The sequence below is a fragment of the Cottoperca gobio genome, chromosome 13, assembly GCF_900634415.1.
Source record: "Cottoperca gobio chromosome 13, fCotGob3.1, whole genome shotgun sequence".
Taxonomy (NCBI): domain Eukaryota; kingdom Metazoa; phylum Chordata; class Actinopteri; order Perciformes; family Bovichtidae; genus Cottoperca; species Cottoperca gobio.
The window spans coordinates 984,466-1,009,596 of NC_041367.1; the positions used below are offsets into that span (position 1 = coordinate 984,466).

A 25,131-nucleotide genomic window follows, 5' to 3' on the forward strand; every position below is an offset into this window, starting at 1 on the left:
TGTCACAAACATGACACTTTTAAAAGTAAATTATACACAAAATAAGTGTAAAACTGGTGTTTATATGTTCAATAATGTTTAACTGTTTACTAAATATATACAGATAATTACAGATGATTCAAAAATACATTTGTGAATCGATGAGATGAGAATCTTCATTTTTACATGAACTTATTTCATGACATTTTTCAAGTCAAGGAAACAAAGCTGTTAATGCAACATGTCAGTGATGATCAACGTTTCTGCTGACGGCACAGGAAGGGAGTTACCAAAACACACACAAGTAAAGGCTTCTGTGACCTGAAGGAGGAGAAACAACCTCTGAAGGAGAAACAACCTCTGAAGGAGAAACAACTTCTGAAGGAGAAACAACCTCTGAAGGAGAAACAACCTCTGAAGGAGAAACAACTTCTGAAGGAGAAACAACTTCTGAAGGAGAAACAACTTCTGAAGGAGAAACAACCTCTGAAGGAGAAACAACTTCTGAAGGAGAAACAACCTCTGAAGGAGAAACAACCTCTGAAGGAGAAACAACTTCTGAAGGAGAAACAACCTCTGAAGGAGAAACAACCTCTGAAGGAGAAACAACTTCTGAAGGAGAAACAACTTCTGAAGGAGAAACAACCTCTGAAGGAGAAACAACTTCTGAAGGAGAAACAACCTCTGAAGGAGAAACAACCTCTGAAGGAGAACAACCTCTGAAGGAGAAACAACTTCTGAAGGAGAAACAACTTCTGAAAGAGAAACAACTTCTGAAGGAGAAAACCAACCTCTGAAGGAGAAACAACTTCTGAAGGAGAAACAACCTCTGAAGGAGAAACAACTTCTGAAGGAGAAACAACTTCTGAAGGAGAAACAACCTCTGAAGGAGAAACAACTTCTGAAGGAGAAACAACCTCTGAAGGAGAAACAACCTCTGAAGGAGAAACAACTTCTGAAGGAGAAAACAACCTCTGAAGGAGAAACAACTTCTGAAGGAGAAACAACTTCTGAAGGAGAAACAACCTCTGAAGGAGAAACAACTTCTGAAGGAGAAACAACTTCTGAAGGAGAAACAACTTCTGAAGGAGAAACAACCTCTGAAGGAGAAACAACCTCTGAAGGAGAAACAACTTCTGAAGGAGAAACAACCTCTGAAGGAGAAACAACTTCTGAAGGAGAAACAACTTCTGAAGGAGAAACAACTTCTGAAGGAGAAACAACCTCTGAAGGAGAAACAACTTCTGAAGGAGAAACAACTTCTGAAGGAGAAACAACTTCTGAAGGAGAAACAACCTCTGAAGGAGAAACAACCTCTGAAGGAGAAACAACCTCTGAAGGAGAAACAACCTCTGAAGGAGAAACAACTTCTGAAGGAGAAACAACTTCTGAAGGAGAAACAACCTCTGAAGGAGAAACAACTTCTGAAGGAGAAACAACCTCTGAAGGAGAAACAACTTCTGAAGGAGAAACAACCTCTGAAGGAGAGCAGGTCTTAGTGCAAGAAAGTACATTCTGATGTTCAAACGTAATCTTTTTACTAAACATTATGAACAACCTGAACTTTCTTAAAAAGTTGTAATTTCAACAATATTATCAGTTTTTAATTTACACATGTGTGTTACAACGTACAGATCAGTGTGTCTACAAAGACACAAACATTGTGTCACAGGTATCTGGAACAGGATTTTACTTTATGATCCAAACAACTAATCTTTACACTTTGCAAAGTCATCCCGCGGGCCGGACTGGACCCTCTGGCGGGCCAGTTTTGGCCCCCGGGCAGCATGTTTGACACCCCTGGTTTAAACTTGAAGATGAAACTTTAAAGGATCCAAAGTTAATTCAAATGTTTTTTGTCCAATTATAACACATATTTAATAATTAGGGACCCTACATATTTAATGAGCATTAACCCCCCCCCCCCCCCCTGCTGACTCACCAGAAGTCAAACTTCACAAACTCCTTTAAATCTTTGTTTATTAGAAGCAGCACAATGTTGACAACTTGCCTCAGGACTGAAATGATGACCTTGTCCTTTATCCCCCCCCCCCACACACACACACACACACACACACTCACACACACTCCCTCCCTCCTTCAGACATACTGCTGAGTCTCAGTCTCAGTCTGATCGGACACAGTCCCGGTGACGAGCTGTTTTCTCCAGTTGTTACCGGCAGAGTTTCAGCGGAGGCTCCAGTTCATTAGAGCAGACGGAAATAGTCTCCACATGAAGTCACTGTGTTTACGAGAGGTTCTGCAGGAGGCTCCAGTGTTACAGGGCGACCCGCTCCACCGCGCAGGGTTCATGTGGGACTATTCCTGGAGCCTGTTTACCTGCTGCAGGCCCGACACGAGCTCGTGTAGGAAGCAGAGTCTGCTTACAAACACATTTTGAAACGTGAAACTTTGATTTAGTGTAATGAATAAGTGCAAAAGTCAATATTCTGTTATTTACCGCAGCTGTGAGGTGCTGGAAAACCTTAAAGTGCTTGAATTTGACTTTGGAATTTGTTTACTGGACCTTTAATGAGTCTCAGAGAGCAACATTAGAAATTAGGCTTTAATTATAGATGACATCGAAACCTCTAGGATGACCATTTAAAAGTACTCAATTACAAAAGTCCTAAGTAAATATATATATTCATATAAATATAGATAAATAGCGTCTTGTAGATCATTGTATATATTATATTGTTGGACTGTTATTAATAATGCATGAATGTGTGAGCAGCATTATAATGTTTGTACTATTTTAATCTTCAACAATTCTTCATATTTTATATACAGATTAGATATTTTGATGTAAACAACAAGAGTCTACGGCTGCTGCTCCTTTAAGCTAAATGCTAACATTAGCATGCTAACACGCTCACAATGCCTGTCAAATGTTCGAGGGGTTTTTATTTAGCTTTTTTCATGAAAATTAAGTTTTTTTTTTTTATCATTTTACCAAAATGAAGTTTTATAAAAAAATTTAATTGAGGTCATTTTGACATCATATATGTTTTATGTGTTAGCATGCTAACATATGCTAATTAGCACTAAACACAGTCACATTAGAACATCGACCTGATGACGGGGCTCATAAGTTAAGAGAAGTCATCAGGATTCATCCTCTGAGGAACACGAATGTCTGCATGACGTTGATCGGCTATTCTTCCAACAGTTACCAAAACGTTTCACTAAAACCCCGAAATGTGAACCTCATGATGGTGCGAGACGTGAAGTCACAGGATCACTGACGTCCTGCAGATTCTTCCTGATCCAATCTATCGAGATATTTCATGTTTACTAAAGCAGTGACATAAATAATGAAGCCTTTCTCATGTATGTAGTGAATAAGTGATGTTAAGATAATAAATCAAGTCCCTCTCCCTCCCCATCCAGAAAACAGCTCCAGCCTCAACATCTCCAGCTCTGCGCCGTCGGACTCTGAGGAGTACCTGGAGATGAACGGCTGGCCCATCTGCCAGGACCAGGACGAGATGCTGAACCTGGCCTTCACCGTGGGCTCCTTCCTGCTGTCGGCCATCACCCTGCCCATGGGCATCGTCATGGACAAATATGGTCCCAGGAAGCTACGACTTCTGGGCAGGTAAGGCTTGAGAAGAAAACCCATGTTACACTTAGAGAGGACTTGTTCTACTTATTGGTACCCGCTGCTCTGTGTTCGCAGTGCCTGCTTTGGCTTCTCCTGCCTCCTCATCGCCTACGGTGCCAACGATCCCAACAGTACGTATCTCACTTCCACTTTAAACACTCAATATGTCGTTTCCTAGTGCTCAGCTGTCTCAATCAAAACAATAACAAAAGCTGGAGTTTGGTGTGGTGGTGCAGCAGCAGTGCATCATGGGAGTTTGGTGGTGCAGCAGCGGTGCATCATGGGAGTTCTTCTCTCCTCTGAGTTCCTCCTGCACGCTGTTCGGCTGCCTCTAACGTTTGTCAGCTTGTTTCTGTGAGAACTTAAGATCCAGACGTTCAGGACTAAAGTCCTTCAAACAGAGTTCCTGCAGAACCTAAAGAAAGTGTCAAAAGTTGAATTTAATAATCTAAAAATAAAACCTTAATTGGTATTAAAATGTCTTGAATCAGTCTTTGAAAAGATTCTCGGACTTGGGAAGTCGGGTTTAATGAATAACTTTATTTTTCACATTGTTTTGTAAATTCTCAGGAACATCTATTTAAATAAACAAATGTCCAAACGTCTCATGAACGTCGCTTTGATTCACAAAGCAGAAGAGTTGCTCTCAAAATTAATCTTGAATTTCATTCCGAGTTGCATTAAAAGTCTTAAATCTAATTTATCTTAAAGTCTGTTGTTAAAATGTGCACACGCTGCAGGTGCCTTGATTCAAATCATTCTATTTATCTAAATCTAATATATTTAATGCAGAAGTGTTGAATATTATAACTTTAACTGCATCATGTGTTTACACTGAGGCCAAACGCTTCGTGATGCTTCTGTAGTCGAGCCAAGTTACGCAACATATTGACACACTGAGGAGGTTTATCAATGCATCAGTGACACAGTGTGTGTGTGTGTGTGTGTGTGTGTGTGTGTGTGTGTGTGTTACTAATCTGCTCTCTCTCTTTCAGATCTGTCCATCCTGATCTTCTTTGCTTTGGCGATGAACGGGTTTGGAGGCATGTGCATGACCTTCACTTCTCTGACAGTGAGTATTAAGATGACACAATTTATATTTTCTTAGATTAAAGCTTCTTATCGTGGATATTTTGAAGCTGCAGGATGTTGTTTGGGTCAGAGATGTACAGCAGCTGTGTTGTGATCAGTGCATTTCCCCAGGAGGAAGTTTATCTATGTGCTGTTGACTAACGGCAAACATTGTTGTCGGTGTTTACTTTTAAGGAGACGCTGTCAGTTTAGCTGTGTCCAACCATCTACTCTCATACAACCCTGCTCTGCCAGTACTAACATATAAATACATTATACTATGTTCAAAAATACGTATGAATATACATTCGCCTGGTTAGTTAACTGGGAGCAAACCAGTCATCCGTATGTTCCCAGGGTCGTACGTTCTTGATTTAAACTAGAGATTGGTAAGAGCTAATCTCGCACTTCACTTAAACATCCATTCAGCCACTGTGAAGATATCAATGTTTCAGGAAGTATAACATCAGTGAGCATCTCAACATATTCACCTCGAGGTCTTGTTAGTGTGTAATATGAGGAGGATAATTATTAGAAGAAATTCAAATTCAATTTGTTGTCGTTCTGCTACAACGAAATAATCTATTTGTGCTTCACGAGGAAAACAAAAGCAGAAGTTAGATTCACTCCCAAAGACAGCTAGCTTAGCGCGAAAACAACAGATTTAGCTATTACCAGCAAGTTACAGCTAGCTAGCAATCATTAGCAGCTGGCTAACATGTTAGCAGTTAGCTAGCATGTTAGCAGTTAGCTGGAGTAGCTCCCGAATTGGGCCGCAATAATATATCGTTTTTCTATCGTCATCGTCAACTTTTGTGTTCAGTTCAATTTGTTCATTAATATTTGTAATATTATCGTGATATTTAACAACGTTATCGTATATTTTCCTCATTACGTGCAGCAATACTCCGTTCTCAGTCAGCTGAAGACAGTTTCTAATAAAACAAAAGTCAATATCAGCAAAACCAGAATGGCACAGATTTGATACGAGCGGGAAATGAAAGGAGGAAGAGGAGGAGGGGGAGGAAGAGCTGCAGAGATTTCTAAAAATAAATTGTGATGAGGAAGATGAGGAGAGACAGTGGATGTGAGGACTGGGAGGTGATTGCATTCGACAGACTCTGATGCAGAGAGGACAAAACAAGAGAGACAGATGCGTCAGAGAAGAAGGGACGGTGGAAGAGATGGAGGAGACAGATGGCTGATGGAGTGGATGAGGAGAGCCAGTGGTCAGGATAATCCCATCAGTCAGAGAAAGTGCTGCATCACAGGAGAGGCCACGTGAGAGGAACATTCGTCATTTATTATTCACTGCTGCTCTGCTGCTCTGGCTGGGAGCCACAAAAAGACCTCTCCTCATTACTATTTCATCCACACAACTGTGTGTGTGTGTGTGTGTGTGTGTGGCGCAGTGATACAGATGTTTTTCTTCTTCTAGCAGAACAACCAGGCTTCCTTAAAGTCTTGAAAGGCATTGAATTCAATAATTGGAATATAATGCATTTATTGGTGTTAAGATGTCTTTGTGGGGGGGCTGCCGCCAACGTTTGCGCAGCCTGTTTCTCTCATAGCGTAAGATCCAGATGTTCAGGAGGTTCTTATCAGGAGCCGAATTATCCACAAAGATTTCATCTTCTCCAAAAGAAACAAACCTGCTGATTCCACCAGTAACAAGACTGAAAACAGCAGGTTCGTGTTAAACACCGTGTTTCCTCGGTGCAGTTTGGTTGCTGCTGGGAACTTAAGATCCAGACGTCCGATGACTAAAATCCTTAATTTGCTTTAAATATAGTTAAAAACCACCAAGATATAAAAACAGAGTTCCTGCAGATATAAGGCCCCGAATTCAATCATCTAAAAAAGCCTTAATTGGTATTAAAATGTCTTAATTTAATCATTTAAAAGTCATAAAATGTTTTTCATGTCGCAAAAATTCTGTATACAATTAAATTCTGTTGATAAAGATTCTTAAGATGAACACACAGAAGTGATGAGTAAACACGCTGGATGTTGAACATACGTGTTACTGTGTTCATGCAGGTGGATGTTACCTTTCCACCTGCATGAACACACACACACACACACACACACACACACACACACACACACACACACACACACACACAGAGCAGAGACTGTCACAGGGGAGACAAACAGGAAGCAGCAGCGGGGGAACTGTGTGTGTGTGTGTCCACTCATGCTGCGCTGTTTCCTGCCTACTGGGACCCTGACACACACACTCACACACAAACAGAAGTTGCTCAGCTGGTTTCATCCCACTGTTGGACCCCCCCCCCCCTTTACTCCGCCTGGTTGTTTTCGTCTTCTCCAGTTTCAGCCGCTCTCCTTCAGCAAGACTGGACCTGCACAATCTGTCCAAACTGTCTTGTGTGCATGAGAGTACAGTATCCTGCTGTACGTCAGGTGTGAGTGTGTGTGTGTGTGTGTGTGTGTGTGTGTGAGTGTGTGTGTGTTGTTTTAGTTGTGGCGCGTCTCTAACCTGTAGGCTGAGTTACAGCTCCCTGCAGGCCTCTACAGATGTTTTGTTTATACTTGTGTGTGTGTGTGTGTGTGTGTGTGTGCGTCTGTAATGAGCTCACAGTGAGCTGTTTCTCTCCGTCCTGTTATTTCTTCTTTGTCTGTCGTTGCTTCACTTCCTGTGGATGCACACTCAGCACTCAGAGTCCCGGGATGGAACAGGGAGGGCTTTGTAATTCCCTCCCTGCGCTTCACTCTGCTTGTAAACAGCTTCATGTTACAGAGCATCGATCTTCTCACTGAACGTTCCTGCTCTGCACATATATACGTTCATCCTGCAGGCAGACGTGAAGCTCCTCCTCTTGTTCCTTGCTCTCCTCGTGGCACGTGTTGAGCCGCTCTGCTTCCTGGCGTTGGTCTTCAGAGCTGTGATGTTTCCTGAGTCACAAACATGGATGTGTTTGTTGTGCACATTTTCTCCCCTAAAGACGGAAACGATTAGTGATTTCTTCTTCTTCGGTGGAAACTGTATGAAGTGCAGACTTCACCAGACGTGTTTCTGAGAGAAATGACTCATCGACTGGGGGGGGGGTCTATTCCTCCCATGCGTGGAGATGGCGGGGTGAGATGAGGAAGTACAGCATGTGCTCTGTTCACTGCACATGAAATGAAGGATGCGAGATGAATGGAAGCTAAAGGTCAGCAGGTAACCTGAGCTGAGGCGACGCTTCGTGTCAACGCATCTCACGAGGAACACATTAGAGATACTTTCTACTCCACTACATTTATAACTTTAGTTACTTTGAAGAATTTAAAACATCTCCTTATTTACCAGCTGCAATATTAAAGTGATGAACTCTGGAGCAAGAACAAAATACACAAAGAAATACGTTCAGTAAAAAGAGATAAACACAGAAAGGGGAAATAATAAACATGAATAAATAAATATATCTATAAATAATAATAATAAATACATTTAAAAGTTAATAAATCAAACTTTAATCAAGGAACATTTAATATAAGACTAGATTAATAAATAAATATCAATTTATGCCACATTTTTATCAATGAATGAATACCTTCTTTTCTTTCTACATTATTTAATGACATTCATTTATTTTCCTCTATAAATAAACACAGTAATGCATAAATAATATAATATTATTATAAGTTACTACTTATAATAACTACTAGAGGGGGGGGGGGGTGACGTCAGGGCGATGCAGGTATGCAGTCTGCTGTCCGTCAGCTGCTGTTTGCTGATCTCGCCCAGCTGGCTGCTCTTTATGATGGATGTGCGTCAGGCAGCACCGGACAGAACCGGTTCTCAGAGGTCCGGCAGCAGCTGACGCCATCCCTCTTCCTTCTTTCATTTCTCTCAGACGGCTCCGCGCAGGTTCCTCTTTGTGCCCCTCGTCTGCCTTCGGGCTCAGCATGTTTTCCCTCGGCCTCTTTGTCACCTCACTTGTCCCACTTCCACTTTCAACGCTCAGCACACACTCTCATCCACAGCGACGCACACGACACACAAAAGTGCAGGATGGACAAACGTTTGCAGTCGCAGGGGGAACTTTTATCCAGCGAGAAGCCGTCATGAACTAAATACAAGTTCACCATCTTGTGGAATATATGTACATGTTGCATTTACATAAGATTACATTCAGAACATGTTACATGTAAAGAAACATGGCGTCCGCAGTCAGACAAAGGAAATGTGCTCATGTCCAACCTCAGAGGTGAAAAGGGAAGTTACTTCCTGTTTGATGTAGTTTTGTCATTCACTTCAATTCATCAAGACGTTCCTCCTTTTTATAAATCTTCACTTTGGAGACATGCAAGAAAAACAATCAGAACAATGTTCACTTTGTAGGTAAAGAATTCATTTTAATTTGACCCGTAACAAAATGTCTGAGTCGTGACAAACTGTACGAAACTCTGCGTTACCAGGAGACTGTTCAAACACATCGATGAGTCTGCAGCCCCTGAAATAAACCCAACCCTGATCTCTTATCTCCAGGTGACTGCGCTGAGGCTAAAATAAACCTTCAGTGTGTGTGTGTGTGTGTGTGTGTGTGTGTGTGTGTGTACATGCATGGATGCACTGTGACCACAGCGCTAACAGAACAGCTGATCAGGGCAGAAGCAACAACAAAGTCGATGGTGTGTGCGACTGTCTCAAGATGTTTCTGGTGCAGCTGATGAGCTGGTACATGAGTTCTGTGTGTTTCATGAGGGAGAGAAGTGCAGGTGAGGGATGAGGAGAAACACAGGGAAGTGTTTCACATCCCTTCAGTGTGTGTTGTTTAACTGGCAGCTAAACATCTGTAGGATAAGAAGACGACAGAAATGAGTTTGATGAAGCGTTGGGATCATTTAAAGTTCTTTATAACTTCAGAACTTTCGTTGCTTTTGGATTTCCTTAACATCAAATATGCAGGAGAGGAGAAGTACAAACAAAAACATTAGAAACTTGAAACTTTTCCGTTCGACTTGAGGCAGTAAACCGTTGTATTTTAATATTGTAATTGTAAAAGAACCACTTGTGACTAAATGTAATCTGATTACATCTCTGACTGCAGAACACATGTTTTGTTCAAAGATCAAATGTGTTTATAACATTTCACACGTACTGAGGCGTCAGCGGGTTGTGTGTCTTCTGCTTCACGCTGCTGAACCCACAGTCCTCACTTCTTCTTTCCCGACGAGCAGAACAAACCGCTTTCTGTGACACGCTTTGGTGCTTTTTGGGAAACGGTTGGTTTGCAGCTGACGTGACTCAGAGAAACTCCCGATGTGATGAAACCTCTTCATCAGAATCGGCCCAGCAGTCGTGTTCTGACTGTCGGGCGTGTCGCTGCACAAACACTTGGTTTGAGGGTTTCTCGCTCTGGCACGTGATTTAGTTTGTTCCAGAGCTCCAATGAACCTGTTGACTAAAAGTGACTAAAGCCTGGGTGTGTTAGTGGCAGAGACTTTGTTATTATTCCTTTGTGTGCGACGTGAACATCTGGAATCTAAGTGCAAAAGTCTTCGTTTGAATTTAGGGTAATTATTGCGGTGGTGAGTGAAGCTGAACAAGAGGACGAGGTCACCTGTTGGTTTGTGGACTACACAAAGTTACCATTAACTTTCATGAAATGAAAACACAAACTGTGAAAGAGTAAAAGTTGTGAGAGGAAAACACGAACAACACGTGGTAACGACCTGTCAATCACAGGAAGCCCCGCCCTAAAGAGTTAGTTACTAAGTTCCTAAATGAACATCATGTTGAAGAAGACTTCAAACTACAGACTGAGACATAAACTCATCAGGAAAATGTTACTGAGGTAATAAATCAAGAGAGAAGAAGAAACATTTTCTCATAGACTTCTATACAACCAGAGGAGTCGCCCCCTGCTGGAGGTTACAGAGGAGTAGAAACATTTTCTCATAGACTTCTATACAACCAGAGGAGTCTCCTCCTGCTGGAGGTTACAGAGAAGTAGAAACATTTTCTCAGACTTCTATAGAACCAGAGGAGTCCCCTCCTGCTGGAGGTTACAGAGGAGTAGAAACATTTTCTCATAGACTTCTATACAACCAGAGGAGTCGCCTCCTGCTGGATGTTACAGAGAAGTAGAAACATTTTCTCATAGACTTCTATACAACGGGGGAGTCGCCCCCTGCTGGAGGTTACAGAGACTGCAGATTTAAGACTCTTCCACATTGACTTCACTCTTCAGACCCGGAGGTTGAAGAATATAACTTTTAGAAATGTGTCTCCTTCATATTTCAAGGTGCACTTTTATGATTCATGGCACAAGTGAGCCAATTTTCTTTCTGTAACTTTTTTACACACAAAAAAGACAGAATTGTCATACAGTCTTTCACTTCTTAGCGTACGACATTATTTTCAAGTTTGTGGGTATTTATAGAGCTCTTTCAAAAAACTGGACATGAAAAGTGAGCCGTCATCAGAGGCTGGAGGAAGAGGAAGTGATGAATCTGAACCTGTTGCACATCTATCGTGGCCTCAATGACCACATCAAGTCTGCTGAGCTTCACACACGCTGAGCTGGTCAGTTGTGTCTCGTCTCCTCGGCGCCCACTGGGCCAAAGGTCGGCCATCTTCCTCCTGCAGTGCGTCCGGAGGGATTCAGGGCCCTTGTTTTGTTAGATGTCATGGCAGGGAATTAGCGGTTTCTGTAGCTCACCTTTGGTCCAATTAATCCGGGGAGTGACGTGTGTGTGGGGTGAGCGGGTTCAAGCAGCTGCCTAACAAGCTGCCCCCCCCTGTGAGGAGCACAGCGGCCGGATAGACGGACAGATGAGGACAATGAGACGGGAGCTCTGAGCGCAGGACTTATGACCCACAACAGAGTCACACCTGAGGGTTTGAACTCCCCCACTTCAATCGCTGGAGTTTGATTGTTTAGCTATGATTTCTCCAGATGTCATGAAGCAAAGGTCGCTGTCACGCTCTTTACTTCTGGAAGGAGGCCGTGTGTAGTTGCCGAGGTGAGAACAACATGTGCGCTCGTCTGGAGGTCGAGGGTTGAGCGTCATTACGTAAGACTCTGCGGCTCTGCGCTCCACTTCAACAACAGCCTGCAGACAGCACAGTGTGTTCCCTGTGGTCACAAGCATATCAATAGTTAATCCTGCAGAGCTCGGCTGCAATATTTAACACTCAGTGACCTTGTGGGTTTTAGAGGGTACAAGGAAAACATGTCAACAAAGATTAACTAACAGCACAACAGTTGCATCCAAAGAGAAGTGAAGAATATCTACTGCCTGCATGGTACCACACTTCCTTCAGCTTCCCCTGCAGACAGCGTCCTCTCAGTGCACGATTCATACCGACAAACTGCTGTCAAATCTTCTTTAACATGTAGTTTTGCAGGCGGCCATTTAAAAAAATTATAGCTTGGCTGTTAAAGAAATGGCGGGAACGTGGACCGAGCTGGTGCTGAAAGAAAGAACCAGATTCTACAGGCTACTTTTAGCAAACATCATCCACCATGAGCGAACGGGTCAGACCTGACCAGGGAACGCAGGAATAGCAAAACTGAATTTAGCAAATTGATTATAAATTTAACTTTTCGTTTGTAGTATTCCTGCAGAGCCCGTCTTTGCTCCATCACAGTAGTGGAGACCATGCTGATCTCCGATGATGCAGATGTTATAACGAGGTCAGGATGAATGTTAATAACTTTATCTGTTCTTCAGCTGCCCAACATGTTTGGAGACCTGCGGTCGACCTTCATCGCCCTGATGATCGGATCCTACGCCTCCTCTGCCGTCACCTTCCCGGGCATCAAGGTGACACAACGACGATATCAGCACAAGTCATTGCGTTTGCTTTTGTTTGTTTCACATATGATTAGTAACTGCAGATAGAAGTTAAACTTATTGCATTTGTTTTGCTGCAACAGGATGTAAACTCTCCACAGCTACATTACATAACGCCTCATGTACATATTAAACACTTGTGATATAAACTTGTGTTGATGTGAGTCATGAAGTGGGGAAGCTTCATGATATCTGTTAGTTACATGTATGACTCTGTTCACCTGGAGTGTGTACATGAGCATTAAGTTTGATGCGTCTGTGTGCCGGCAGGTGATCTATGATCTGGGTGCCACCTTCATCATCATCCTGCTGGTTTGGGCCGCCTGCGCCTGCCTCGTCTTCTTCAACTGCTTCCTTAACTGGCCTCTGGAGCCCTTCCCCGGCCCGGAGGACATGGACTACACGTAAGACGAATACACACACACACACACATTTCTGTAGCCTCCAGCTATGATTGTCAGGCAGCTGTTGTACAGCTACGAGCTAACCTCAGGTTACTGTAAAGGGATTCTGAGTGAGCCGAGGCTGCCTGCATTCTCCTCAGGGATCACCGCACACACACGCGCACACACGCACACGCACACGCGCACACACGCACACGCACACGCACACGCACACGCACTGACTGAAGCTCAGTAAATCCCGGTGATCTCTAAAGACAGGGAGGAACCGTAAACCAGATGATCACCTGGATCCTTTGTTTCCACTTGATTCCTTCTGTGTTGCTCTCCTCCTCCTCGTGGATGGATTAGTGTCCAAAGTATCAGGACCCCGTGGCCTGTAGCGGCAAATATGTCCACAAAACAACTACAAAGAGATAAACGACTACAAAAATGGTTTTCCTCGTAGTTCAACATGTAGTTTCAGTATTCTTCACCTTCTCACTCCTTTTTGTCTTTCCTTCGCTCCACCAGGGTGAAGATCAAGTTCAGCTGGCTGGGCTTCGACCACAAGATCACAGGGAAGCAGTTTTATCGGCAGGTGACCACGGTGGGGCGCCGCCTCAGTGTAGGCAACTCCATGAAGCAGCAGCACCATCAGCCCAAAGACCTGGAAACACAGGAGGCCAACAAGCTGTGCCTGTCCACCGTCGACCTGGAGGTGAAGTGCAAAGACAAGGATCAGAGTGAGTGTGAAGAGATCAAACACTGAATCCTGTCAACACACAGAACTCTGTGCATCTCCTGCATGTAGTGAGTGTAGCGTGTATAACATGAGCTGTGAGTGACATGTGAACAAAGCCCTCTGCACAAAGCTTCAGAATATAGAGAGGAATGAAAGTGGAAAGTTTGGTGTATGTAAGTGCTGCTGAAGTGGAGACTTCTGCTGAAGAGTGAGAGAAAAGCTCCTTTAGAGAAAAGCTCCTTTAAAGATATGTATTGTAACATTCATACATGTTGTACACACTACAGGTGAACAGAGTCATACATGTTGTACACACTACAGGTGAACAGAGTCATACATGTTGTACACACTACAGGTGAACAGGGTCATACATGTTGTACACACTACAGGTGAACAGAGTCATACATGTTGTACACACTACAGGTGAACAGGGTCATACATGTTCTACACACTACAGGTGAACAGGGTCATACATGTTGTACACACTACAGGTGAACAGGGTCATACATGTTGTACACACTACAGGTGAACAGAGTCATACATGTTGTACACACTACAGGTGAACAGAGTCATACATGTTGTACACACTACAGGTGAACAGAGTCATACATGTTGTACACACTACAGGTGAACAGGGTCATACATGTTGTACACACTACAGGTGAACAGAGTCATACATGTTGTACACACTACAGGTGAACAGAGTCATACATGTTGTACACTCTACAGGTGAACAGAGTCAAACATGTTGTACACACTACAGGTGAACAGAGTCATACATGTTGTACACACTACAGGTGAACAGGGTCATACATGTTGTACACACTACAGGTGAACAGGGTCATACATGTTGTACACACTACAGGTGAACAGGGTCATACATGTTGTACACACTACAGGTGAACAGAGTCAAACATGTTGTACACACTACAGGTGAACAGGGTCATACATGTTGTACACACTACAGGTGAACAGAGTCAAACATGTTGTACACACTACAGGTGAACAGAGTCATACATGTTGTACACACTACAGGTGAACAGGGTCATACATGTTGTACACACTACAGGTGAACAGGGTCATACATGTTGTACACACTACAGGTGAACAGAGTCATACATGTTGTACACACTACAGGTGAACAGGGTCATACATGTTGTACACACTACAGGTGAACAGGGTCATACATGTTGTACACACTACAGGTGAACAGAGTCATACATGTTGTACACACTACAGGTGAACAGAGTCATACATGTTGTACACACTACAGGTGAACAGAGTCAAACATGTTGTACACACTACAGGTGAACAGGGTCATACATGTTGTACACACTACAGGTGAACAGAGTCATACATGTTGTACACACTACAGGTGAACAGAGTCAAACATGTAACTAACAGATATCATGAAGCTTCCCCACTTCATGACTCACATCAACACAGTTTATATTTTGTGAAACTGATGAAGTCAGGTTTAAAAATGCTCCTTTGATTTAAGTTTACGTTATAAATACTCAGAAATGCTTCAATGTCACTTTAAATCTGTGTGAGCCCTCGACCCTCAGACAGTTCACAACAATGAGACACAAATATTCCTGCGTTACCTCGAATGCCCCTTTACCTCCGGCCTACATCCACGCTGAGCTGACCTGCTGCCCCCACACCCCCAGGCCTCCTCAGGTCGGGGCCAGGGACTGCCTGCGTGCGTGGGGGGGGGTCTGGTCGCTCTCTTTGGTAGCCAATGGACCGTGGAATTGGTTCGGACCCCGTTCTTAGAAAAGCTGCTCAGCAGGTGTGTGGCTTGCTGGCGTGGAGCCCGAGAGAAGCATTGTTGTGTGTGTGTGTGTGTGTGTGTGTGTGTGTGTGCGCAGTCAGGACGCCCATGGTTGGTTTCATAACAGCTGGACATTCCCCATCTGTCAAGAGCTTTAATGTTTCACTTCCTCTCTCATGTGACTCGCAGCTGCGGACGCTGCAGAAAACAAACCCTGATATGGTTTTATCAGCAGTAGCAAGTCGCTGCGCTGAAAGCATAGTTTGGTATATAAACTCTTTCAATTTGTTTTGGATTTCAAAATAAAAGTACTTCCAGTGTGAGTTGAAATGAAAGGTTCACAGATTGCGCAGGAAGTCAGTTTGAGTGTGAGGGAAGAGAAGAGACGCAGACGAACATTTACATTAAATTAAACTTGTGCTTCTTAAATATACGTCCACACAAACCGTGTTTGCTTTTGGCCCCCGCACCCCCGTCGAGTTTCAGTTTGAGCCCTTCTTGTGCAGAATAAAAGAATGTTAGATGTCTTCCTCCCGTAATCACGTCTCTTCTTCCTCTGCAGCTCAGTCCTTCATGAAGAGCATCTTCAGTCCCATCTTCCTCCTCAGCCTCATCACCATGTGTGTGACTCAGCTGCGTCTCATCTTCTACATGGGCGCCATGAACACCATCCTGGACTCGCTGACGGAGGGAGACCTCAGCACAGGTGTGTGTGTGTGTGTGTGTGTTAAGTTTGTTGTCTCCAGCACAGAGCAGACTTCTCAGTACAGAGACAGTTAGCATTAGCATTAGCATTACCTTTAGAATGTGCCCTAACTCCGGAGCTTCCTTCCATTTCTACCAAAACCACAACCATCAGCTCGTCAGTTACAAGCTAACAAGCTAACAAACAAAAACGAATACGAGATGCTAACTACACTTTCTGATACGCATGCTAGTCGCACACTTTGGTGCTTCCACTGTCTTCACTGTTTCTTTTTGTCTTTGTGTTGGAACACTTCCTGTATGAATCATGTCAGTATTTGTACTTACTTTAAAACGTGTCTGGAGGCAGACTTTAACCTCTGACCTCCGACACCTGACCGTGTTCAGTGGACGGGCGCTCCTCTCGACGCCGTGTGTCTTCCCTCTCTGCTAACCGTCCTCTCTCAGCTGCTCTCTGCTCTGCTAAAGCGCCTCGTTGTTAACTCTGCTCCATCTTTCCTTCTCCGTGTGTCTCTGCTGCTCTGCCTCTTTTCCTGCCATGCTGGCTTCTTGCTGCTGTTGCAGTGGAGAAGATGCAAGTGGGTAAGAGACTTCAACCCACACTCTTCTGCTGCGCTGCTTCACCACTGATTTACAGTCCAGTAATATGTTCTGCATAATGACTTTCTGTAAGAGACTTTGTGTTTCTGTGTGCACCCCCTCATCCCACTCCTCACACGTTCATGTTCCAATCTTCAAAATATAACCACAACACTAACGCCGTCGTCTGTCTCTCAGTGAGCGTCTACACGTCCATCTTTGGCGTGCTCCAGCTTCTGTGTCTGATCACCTCCCCTGTGATCGGCTACGTCATGGACTGGAAGCTCAAAGACTGCGAGGACGACAATGGCAAGATTACCACGAGGTGAGGATGCACACGTGAACACACACAGAAGGTACGAGAAGAAGAAGATAAGAGCTTTAAAATGTGTGTTTTATTCTGTGTTAGGGAGCCGGGTCAGCCCCGACGCCCCGACAAACAGATCCAGAAGATCATCAACGCCACCAGAGCCTTCATCTTCACCAACATGCTCCTGGTTTGCTTCGGAGGCAGCTGCCTCATCCCCAACCTGCAGCTTCAGGTACAGACATCTGATTTCTGTAACGCTTCTCAGGGAAGCACATTTCTGAGCATGTGCAGCTGAAGTGTTCCCCTGCAGAGAGATGCAAAGCAACAACAGGAGACACTCACACGCAATGCAGCTCCTCATATATCACGCAGTGCGTCAGTGACACCTGCTGGACATCAGAGGCTCTGCATGTTAGTGATGAACTGATCAGGCTCTTCTCTTTCTCTCAGATTCTGTCGTTTATCTTGCACACCATCGTCAGAGGCTTCATCCACTCTGCAGTCGGAGGCCTCTACGCTGCTGTGTAGGTGTCCACTGGATAACAGCACACACACACACACACACACACACACACACACACACACACACGCACATTAAAAACAAATCAGAGTGGAAACGCAGGAAATAATATATTTCTTTATATCACAAAGAAGTTGAAAGTTTGGTGATTCGATAAAAACAAATCAGATTCAGTGAATAATGACGGCGCACGTGAAGCGTCATGTGACACAGATGTGACCTGAACACAGAAGTCTGATTTACGTCCAGTCTTTTAATAACGCCGACTCTCTGAAGCACCTGCTGATGATCACATGACCATGCTGGACAGAAACCAGCATTCATTTTTATTTTCATTATTTTAATTTGGAAGAAATGTGCGAAACATTTGGACGTTTTCTTTGGACCTCGCTTTGTGCAACGCTGGTGTTTATTAGACATTAAAATAAAACATGATATTCATCCCCAGGCAGTCGGCACGACATCAACTACACAACCTGTTCCAAAAAAGGAATTAGGAATTCTCGAAGATTACAAATATCCTTCCTCTTGTTTTCACAAAGTGCCTCTTACGTACATGTTACATGAGTATTACAACAACCTGCATACACACATCACACACACATCACACACACATTACACACACATTACACACACACACGATCTGAGACATGTGTTTTGTCCCTTGCAGGTACCCGTCCTCTCAGTTCGGCAGCCTGACAGGCATGCAGTCTCTGATCAGCGCTCTGTTCGCCCTGCTGCAGCAGCCGCTCTTCATGGCCATGGTGGGACCCCTGGAGGGAGACCCTCTCTGGGTGAGACGACTCAAACATGGACATTAGCATGCATGAGGAGAGGAGCGAGTACTGTGGGAGATATTTACACATTCGTTTGATTAATGAACGGGCCGACCGGGCACAGGGCCCCCCTGGGTTTCACCTGCAAGATATCATTTAAAAAGACACAAAACGACCACAAGACAAGTTTAAATGTATACAGTCTGTGTGTCTGTGACCAGGAGCCCATCGTCTCACCATCCGCTCATGGGTCTGACTCTTATTTTGTCTTCAGGTGAACGTGGGCCTGTTGGTGCTGAGCATGCTGGGATTCTGCCTGCCCCTCTACCTGCTGTGTCACAGCCGCCACCTGCAGCGCATCAGAGACGAGCGCGACGACGACCCCAAGATCTACGCTAAGATTAATAACGACAGCAAGCCCGAGGCGTTCGTCTAGACTCGTGAGGGAAGAGATGATGAGTTACACTTCATAAAAGAAAGATGGGATGGGGGGGGGGGAGGGGACGGCGGCGGCGGCCTCCTGCCCGTGTGACACCCGTGTGACGCCCGTGATCCCTCACATTCCCCATAAACACTCTCACATGACTACACACCACTGTGACACCCAGTCTCACCCTCTGCTACTACACACTGTGACAAACCTCTCTCACACACACCAACACACACCAACACACACACACACACACACACACACACACACACACACACACACACACACACACACACACACACACACACACACACACACACACACACACTCCCTCGACTGAATCACACTGAGGAGAAAAAAGTGAGAAAGAAGCAATGGACTTGTTATATCTCCACTCTTCATCATTTTTATTTTCTTACTGTTACGTCTGCCAGACGGATCTAAAGTAAAAATATAGAAGAAGAAGAAGATGCCAGCCAATAGAAACTGATATTTTGGAGGAGAGAGGTGTGTGTGTGTGTGTGTGTGTGTGTGTGTGTGTGTGTGTGTGTGTGTGTGTGTGTGCTTTTAAAGCCACCTCACACAGACTGACTGTGGTGTTGTGAACATGTACAGCAGTGACGACTTTTGTCTTAGTTTTGAGGACTTAAATGTCCTTTGGGAGACACACACACACACACACACACACACACACACACACACACTTCCTCTTGTGCTCCAGGGTTTTAACAGACTGTTAGATTAGTAGCAGCTCAGATTGAAACACGCAGTGCGATGTCTTTTTAATCATGATGCACAGATAAGTTAGTCAAGAAAACACTGCAGTGTGTGTGTGTGTGTGTGTGTGTGTGTGTGTGTGTGTGTGTGTGTGTTACATAATGCAGTGATGCAGATAAACTACACTGCATGATGCAGGAGACAGTGCTGGCCCGATATCAGGGACGTGCACAATGACATTTAAAATGTCCACTCTGGAGGAAAAAACAAAGATTTCTTTTTGCTCCATTTTACAACAATTTCCAAATTTCCAACAGATTTAAATAACAATATTTAACGACATTAAGCTACATGCTGCGTGTGTGCACGTCCCTGAACTATGTTACGGTTTCACACTACTTGCCACGTCCGTCCGTTTTGTATTTGTTTGGCTCATGAATTCCTTTTGTGTGTTTTGAAACATGTCACGTTTTCTTTTCTCCAGATGTATTTTCTTGCAATATGATCGCAGGTGTTGAATATTTTCTCCCTGAACATGATCTGAGGGGGAAATGTGTTTAAAGTAGGTCGACAGAGATGTTAGACGTGGTGTGTTTTTAAAGCGGCGTGGAGGCACAGACAATCTTCCCGCGACACACGAGAATATGGCGTTTTGATTCGTTGTAGCAATAAGTGCTTCTGTGAGGTGCTGGGCAACACGATGATACACAGTCACACACACAGTTTATTTTTATCTGTATTTCTAAAAGGTGCTAATTGAATAAATTTTGCATTTTGATTTAACAGGCAGTCGAGCTTATTTACAAACTGCCATCAAATTCCTCTCAAGAGCTGTTGTTTAATAACACAGTGGATCAATCAGGTTACCGTTTCAAACGACTGCAAAGACACACAAAACGACCACAAAGAGACTTCAAAGAGACTCAAAACGACTACAAAGAGACTTCAAAGAGACTCAAAATGACTTCAAAGAGACACAAAATGACTTCAAAGAGACACAAAACGACTTCAAAGAGACACAAAACGACTGCAAAGAGACACAAAACGACTACAAAGAGACTTCAAAGAGACTCAAAACGACTACAAAGAGACTTCAAGGAGACTCAAAATGACTTAAAAGAGACACAAAATGACTTAAAAGAGACACAAAACGACTTAAAAGAGACACAAAACGACTGCAAAGAGACACAAAACGACTGCAAAGAGACACAAAACGACTACAAAGAGACACAAAACGACTACAAAGAGACACAAAACAACTACAAAGAGACACAAAACGACATCAAAGAGACTTCAAAGAGACTCAAAACGACTACAAAGAGACATAAAACGACTTCAAAGAACTTCAAAGAGACTCAAAACGACTACAAAGAGACATAAAACGACTTCAAAGAGACACAAAACGACTGCAAAGAGACACAAAACGACTTCAAAGAGACACAACTACAAAGAGACACAAAACGACTGCAAAGAGACACAAAACGACTACAAAGAGACACAACTACAAAGAGACACAAAACGACTGCAAAGAGACACAAAACGACTACGAAGAGACACAAAACGACTGCAAAGAGACACAAAACGACTGCAAAGAGACACAAAATGACTACAAAGAGACACAAAACGACTGCAAAGAGACACAAAATGACTACAAAGAGACACAAAACGACTGCAAAGAGACACAAAATGACTACAAAGAGACACAAAACGACTGCAAAGAGACACAAAACGACTGCAAAGAGACACAAAATGACTACAAAGAGACACAAAACGACTGCAAAGAGACACAAAATGACTACAAAGAGACACAAAATGACTACAAAGAGACACAAAACGACTGCAAAGAGACACAAAACAATTACAGGGACACAAAATCAGTTTTTCAAGTTACTGTTTCAAATGACGACTTTTCTTTTCAGTTTTGTGGTTATTCTGCAACATACAGTTTGACCCCAGCAGCAGCAGCTCTGGTTGAACTTGAGTTCACCTCTTACAGACATACAGGGAGATTCGCTTGAAGGTGGCAGGCTGATGAACACAGCTTCTTGACGAGACTCAACACGTAATAATAAAAGAGTCTTTGTCGGTGAAGAGTCCAGAAAAGAGTGTAGAGCAGTGGTTCCCTTGATTGTAAGATACTTCATTAGGAATTCATTCATTTCTGTGAAGAAAACTAAATGAAACTTGTTTTCGAACACAAGCTGCTACATTCCCAGAGCCTTCCCTCTCTACGTCACAGAAATATCCCGATTAAGTATGAATGATTGTTGACAGAGAATTGTAGTTAAAGTTCCCAAAAATAACTTGTGCAATATTCACAGGAAGTAATCTGCTCGAAATACATCCAAATCACTCGTTACACAAACTCTTAATCGGATCATTTGTTCAGGTTCAGTTATTTTATACTCCATGAAGAGAGAAGGATGTAGGCAGGCGATGCTTCCTGTCAGCCTGCCGCCTTCAGACGCCACACAGAGAAGCTCCTCGTTACTTCCTGCCTGGCAGTAACTCACAGAGGCACTTTCCAAAGACAGCCATGACCCTCAGAGTGCCTCTCCATGCGGACAGTAGACCCCCCCCCCTCCATCTTTCACCCCCTCACGCGGAGCTGAGAGACGCGCCTCTGCCGCCTGCACACCTCCCTGTGGAAGTGAGAAACGAATGGCACGCGATGCACTTTAGACCTCGAGAGATGGACCTCAGTCGTGTTTCTGCACGATGATGCAAAGAATGTAAACTTCAGATGTTTAGTTCAGAACATGGGAACGGAAGAAGAGGCCGTTTATTTTTTTATACCCACAGAAAACGTCACATGTTCATTATATGGCCTTTACGTGCACGGACAGCGTGGCAGAGTCTGGTCTCTCAGCTCCACCTTCATACACATGTAGAACTCATCTTCTTCACTAAACCGCATGATGGTGAGCAAAGACACGTGTTCGGACTGAAACTGGCTTTTATTTACACGTTTAGTGAGATGACAAATGAGAAGCAACTTCTGTAAAGTGCGGAAAAAACATTTAAAGTACGGAAGCCCTGAGAGGCCATTGCTCAAACATTTTAATTTCCCACGATGAGTTAATTATTTCTTGAGATAAAAGAATCTTTTTCTGGAGATCGATTCTGCAGATAATGACATCATTCATTTGAGATCACAAAAACAATGTTTTTATAATTAAACTTGATAATACATCGCGTTATCTCAGGAAAACAACATTTGTTATTTCAAAATAATGACAGAAATATCTCGTTGTCACGGAGGAAATACAAAGTTTGAACCATGGCCGAGGAGTTCTGAACCTTTAATGTTTGCAGAGAAAACTAAAATGAACATTTGTACATTTCTATGTCACATTGAATGTTATCGCCTGCACAGCCGCGCGGGGACATGAGGTCATGCAGAAGAAAGTAAAGGCCAGTACTCCATTGATTAAAACAGCAAACACTTTGGAATCTTTAATAAACCTCAAAGAGTGTGAGGGAATTCATTCGATCCTTTTGCATTTCTTTATCCAAACATTTACATTGTTGTATCTCTAAAAGTGCAAAGCTTGTGTAGTAAGATTATTATTATTACAGGTCATTTAACCCTGCGTCTGAATTGTGCCATTTTTTAATCTTAATTTGTACGTTTGAGATACAAACCCGCACAGAGACACTGATTGTTTATCCAATTTTATTCCTTAACTGCACGACAGCTGTGTGTGAACAGCGGTTTGTTACAGGAGATACAACAACGTGACTTTGTGCATAGAAATGTACATTTATTTGCACAAATCTTTAATTAAAAGTGTAGAATTTTAGTTCTCACTGCACAGAAACCTTGTTTGGCATCTTTATAAAACACTTGTGAATAATTGCAGTACTTTACTCCAGCGCTATGAATGTGTGATGATTCTCCTTCACCTGGTAACTCACCTGAGATTTGTAGTCGGGAGACACTCCAGGTGAACAGGGTCATACATGTAACTAACAGATATCATGAAGCTTCCCCACTTCATGACTCACATCAACACAAGTTTATATCACAAGTGTTTAATATGTACATGAGGCGTTATGTAATGTAGCTGTGGAGAGTTTACATCTACACACACAGTTACACACACACTCTGATGTTCTCATGCTTCCTGTTCTAGAAGATACATCTGTTTCTCCTTGTGTGAAGTCTCATGTAGCACCTGGCTGTGTGAGGGATGCTCAGTTACCAGGTGAAATCTTAAGTCCTTCATCTTAAAACAGGAACTTCTGCAGCAGTTTGGTTATAACGTGTATTCTCTGAAGATGAATCCTCGCCTCAGCTTGTGCTTGCGGGTGTTTTTAAGGTTGTGTGTGATGATAGGAAATGTGAATTTCAGCTGGACACCTTGTTCCGCCCCCCCTGGCATGTAACTTTTATATTCTTCTTCTACCGATCATGCTCGGGTTGAATTTAGTTGTCTTTTGTTAAGCTTTTTATTTCCTCTCATGTTTACGACAATGTGTATTTCTTTTGTCCTGTACCACAGTATCGCCATTATCATTGACTTTCAAGTCGTGTTCGAACTGAAAGAAATAAAAAGACAGATCAGTATATGAAAATAAACACAATCATTTGTAAAGATGTGTCTCTTGTTTATGGCAGAAATGATCAGAATATAATCAGACGTCAGGCTCTCTGTGAGACTGACTCAGAACAGAAGTACCTGATACCGTATACTTACTGAATACTTACTGAATACTTACTGAATACTCTCAGTAAGTATTCAGTAAGTATTCAGTAATAAGTATAACTGACACCAGTGTTGAGAACAACCTGCTGCAACGACGCAGAGTTTTAATCACAGAGGAACACCCTCAATTAATCATGAACAGGTTGAACCGGAGTTGAAGTTTCTTCCTCTACTGGTTTCACACACACACACACACACACACACACACACACACACACACACACACACACACACACACACACACACACACACGTTAATACTAGAATACAGCTTCAGGACAACTGAAAAACATGCAAAACATTTGCTATGCTATTAACTTACAACATATTAACATATGCTAACTCTTTTTCATTCTGAAATGCATGTTTGGCCTCTTTTTAAAGTTGTTTTGTCTCTTTGTGGTCATTTTAAGTGTCTTTGTGTCTCTTTGCAGCTGTTTTTCTAAACAGATTGATGTCAAATTGTCCATTTTGGAGTATTAAGAAAAGCACTATATACATTAAATGTGTTATTATTGTTATTATTATAATTATTATTATTATTAATAATAATAATATATATTAATATATTATTCTTACTCTTATTATTAAAAATAAATGTAATGTACTATTATTAATAATAATAATAATAATAATAATAATACTATTATTATTATTAAATTATATAAATATAAATAGTATTAGAATATTTACAATGATATTAAATAATAATCATTCCAAGCGCAGTAGACTTTAGCTGGTCTGATAATTCATTTATTAGAATTTGAAATTGGAATTTCAGGAATTTGATTTGTGTCAACTTTTCATATTCACACGTGAACTACTGTAACGTTGTTGAACAGTATTAGTAACTTGTGTAACGTGCACTACTGTAACGTTGTTGAACAGTATTAGTAACTTGTGTAACGTGCACTACTGTAACGTTGTTGAACAGTATTAGTAACTTGTGTAACGTGCACTACTGTAACGTTGTTGAACAGTATTAGTAACTTGTGTAACGTGCACTACTGTAACGTTG

General features: G+C 42.7%; 1 protein-coding gene across 1 annotated transcript in view; it reads left to right on the forward strand.

Annotated features, from left to right (window-relative positions):
- LOC115017415 (large neutral amino acids transporter small subunit 4-like) overlaps positions 1-20,188 on the forward strand; it is a 28,030-nt gene extending 7,842 nt beyond the window's left edge. The window contains exons 3-14 of the mRNA XM_029445825.1: positions 3,373-3,580; positions 3,662-3,717; positions 4,582-4,658; positions 12,344-12,436; positions 12,737-12,870; positions 13,381-13,592; positions 15,931-16,074; positions 16,851-16,977; positions 17,062-17,194; positions 17,413-17,486; positions 18,153-18,276; positions 18,533-20,188. Coding sequence (XP_029301685.1) covers positions 3,373-3,580; positions 3,662-3,717; positions 4,582-4,658; positions 12,344-12,436; positions 12,737-12,870; positions 13,381-13,592; positions 15,931-16,074; positions 16,851-16,977; positions 17,062-17,194; positions 17,413-17,486; positions 18,153-18,276; positions 18,533-18,694 — 1,544 coding nt within the window. The 3' untranslated portion in view covers positions 18,695-20,188. The remainder of the gene's footprint in view (positions 1-3,372; positions 3,581-3,661; positions 3,718-4,581; positions 4,659-12,343; positions 12,437-12,736; positions 12,871-13,380; positions 13,593-15,930; positions 16,075-16,850; positions 16,978-17,061; positions 17,195-17,412; positions 17,487-18,152; positions 18,277-18,532) is intronic.
- Positions 20,189-25,131: the final 4,943 nt, after the last annotated feature.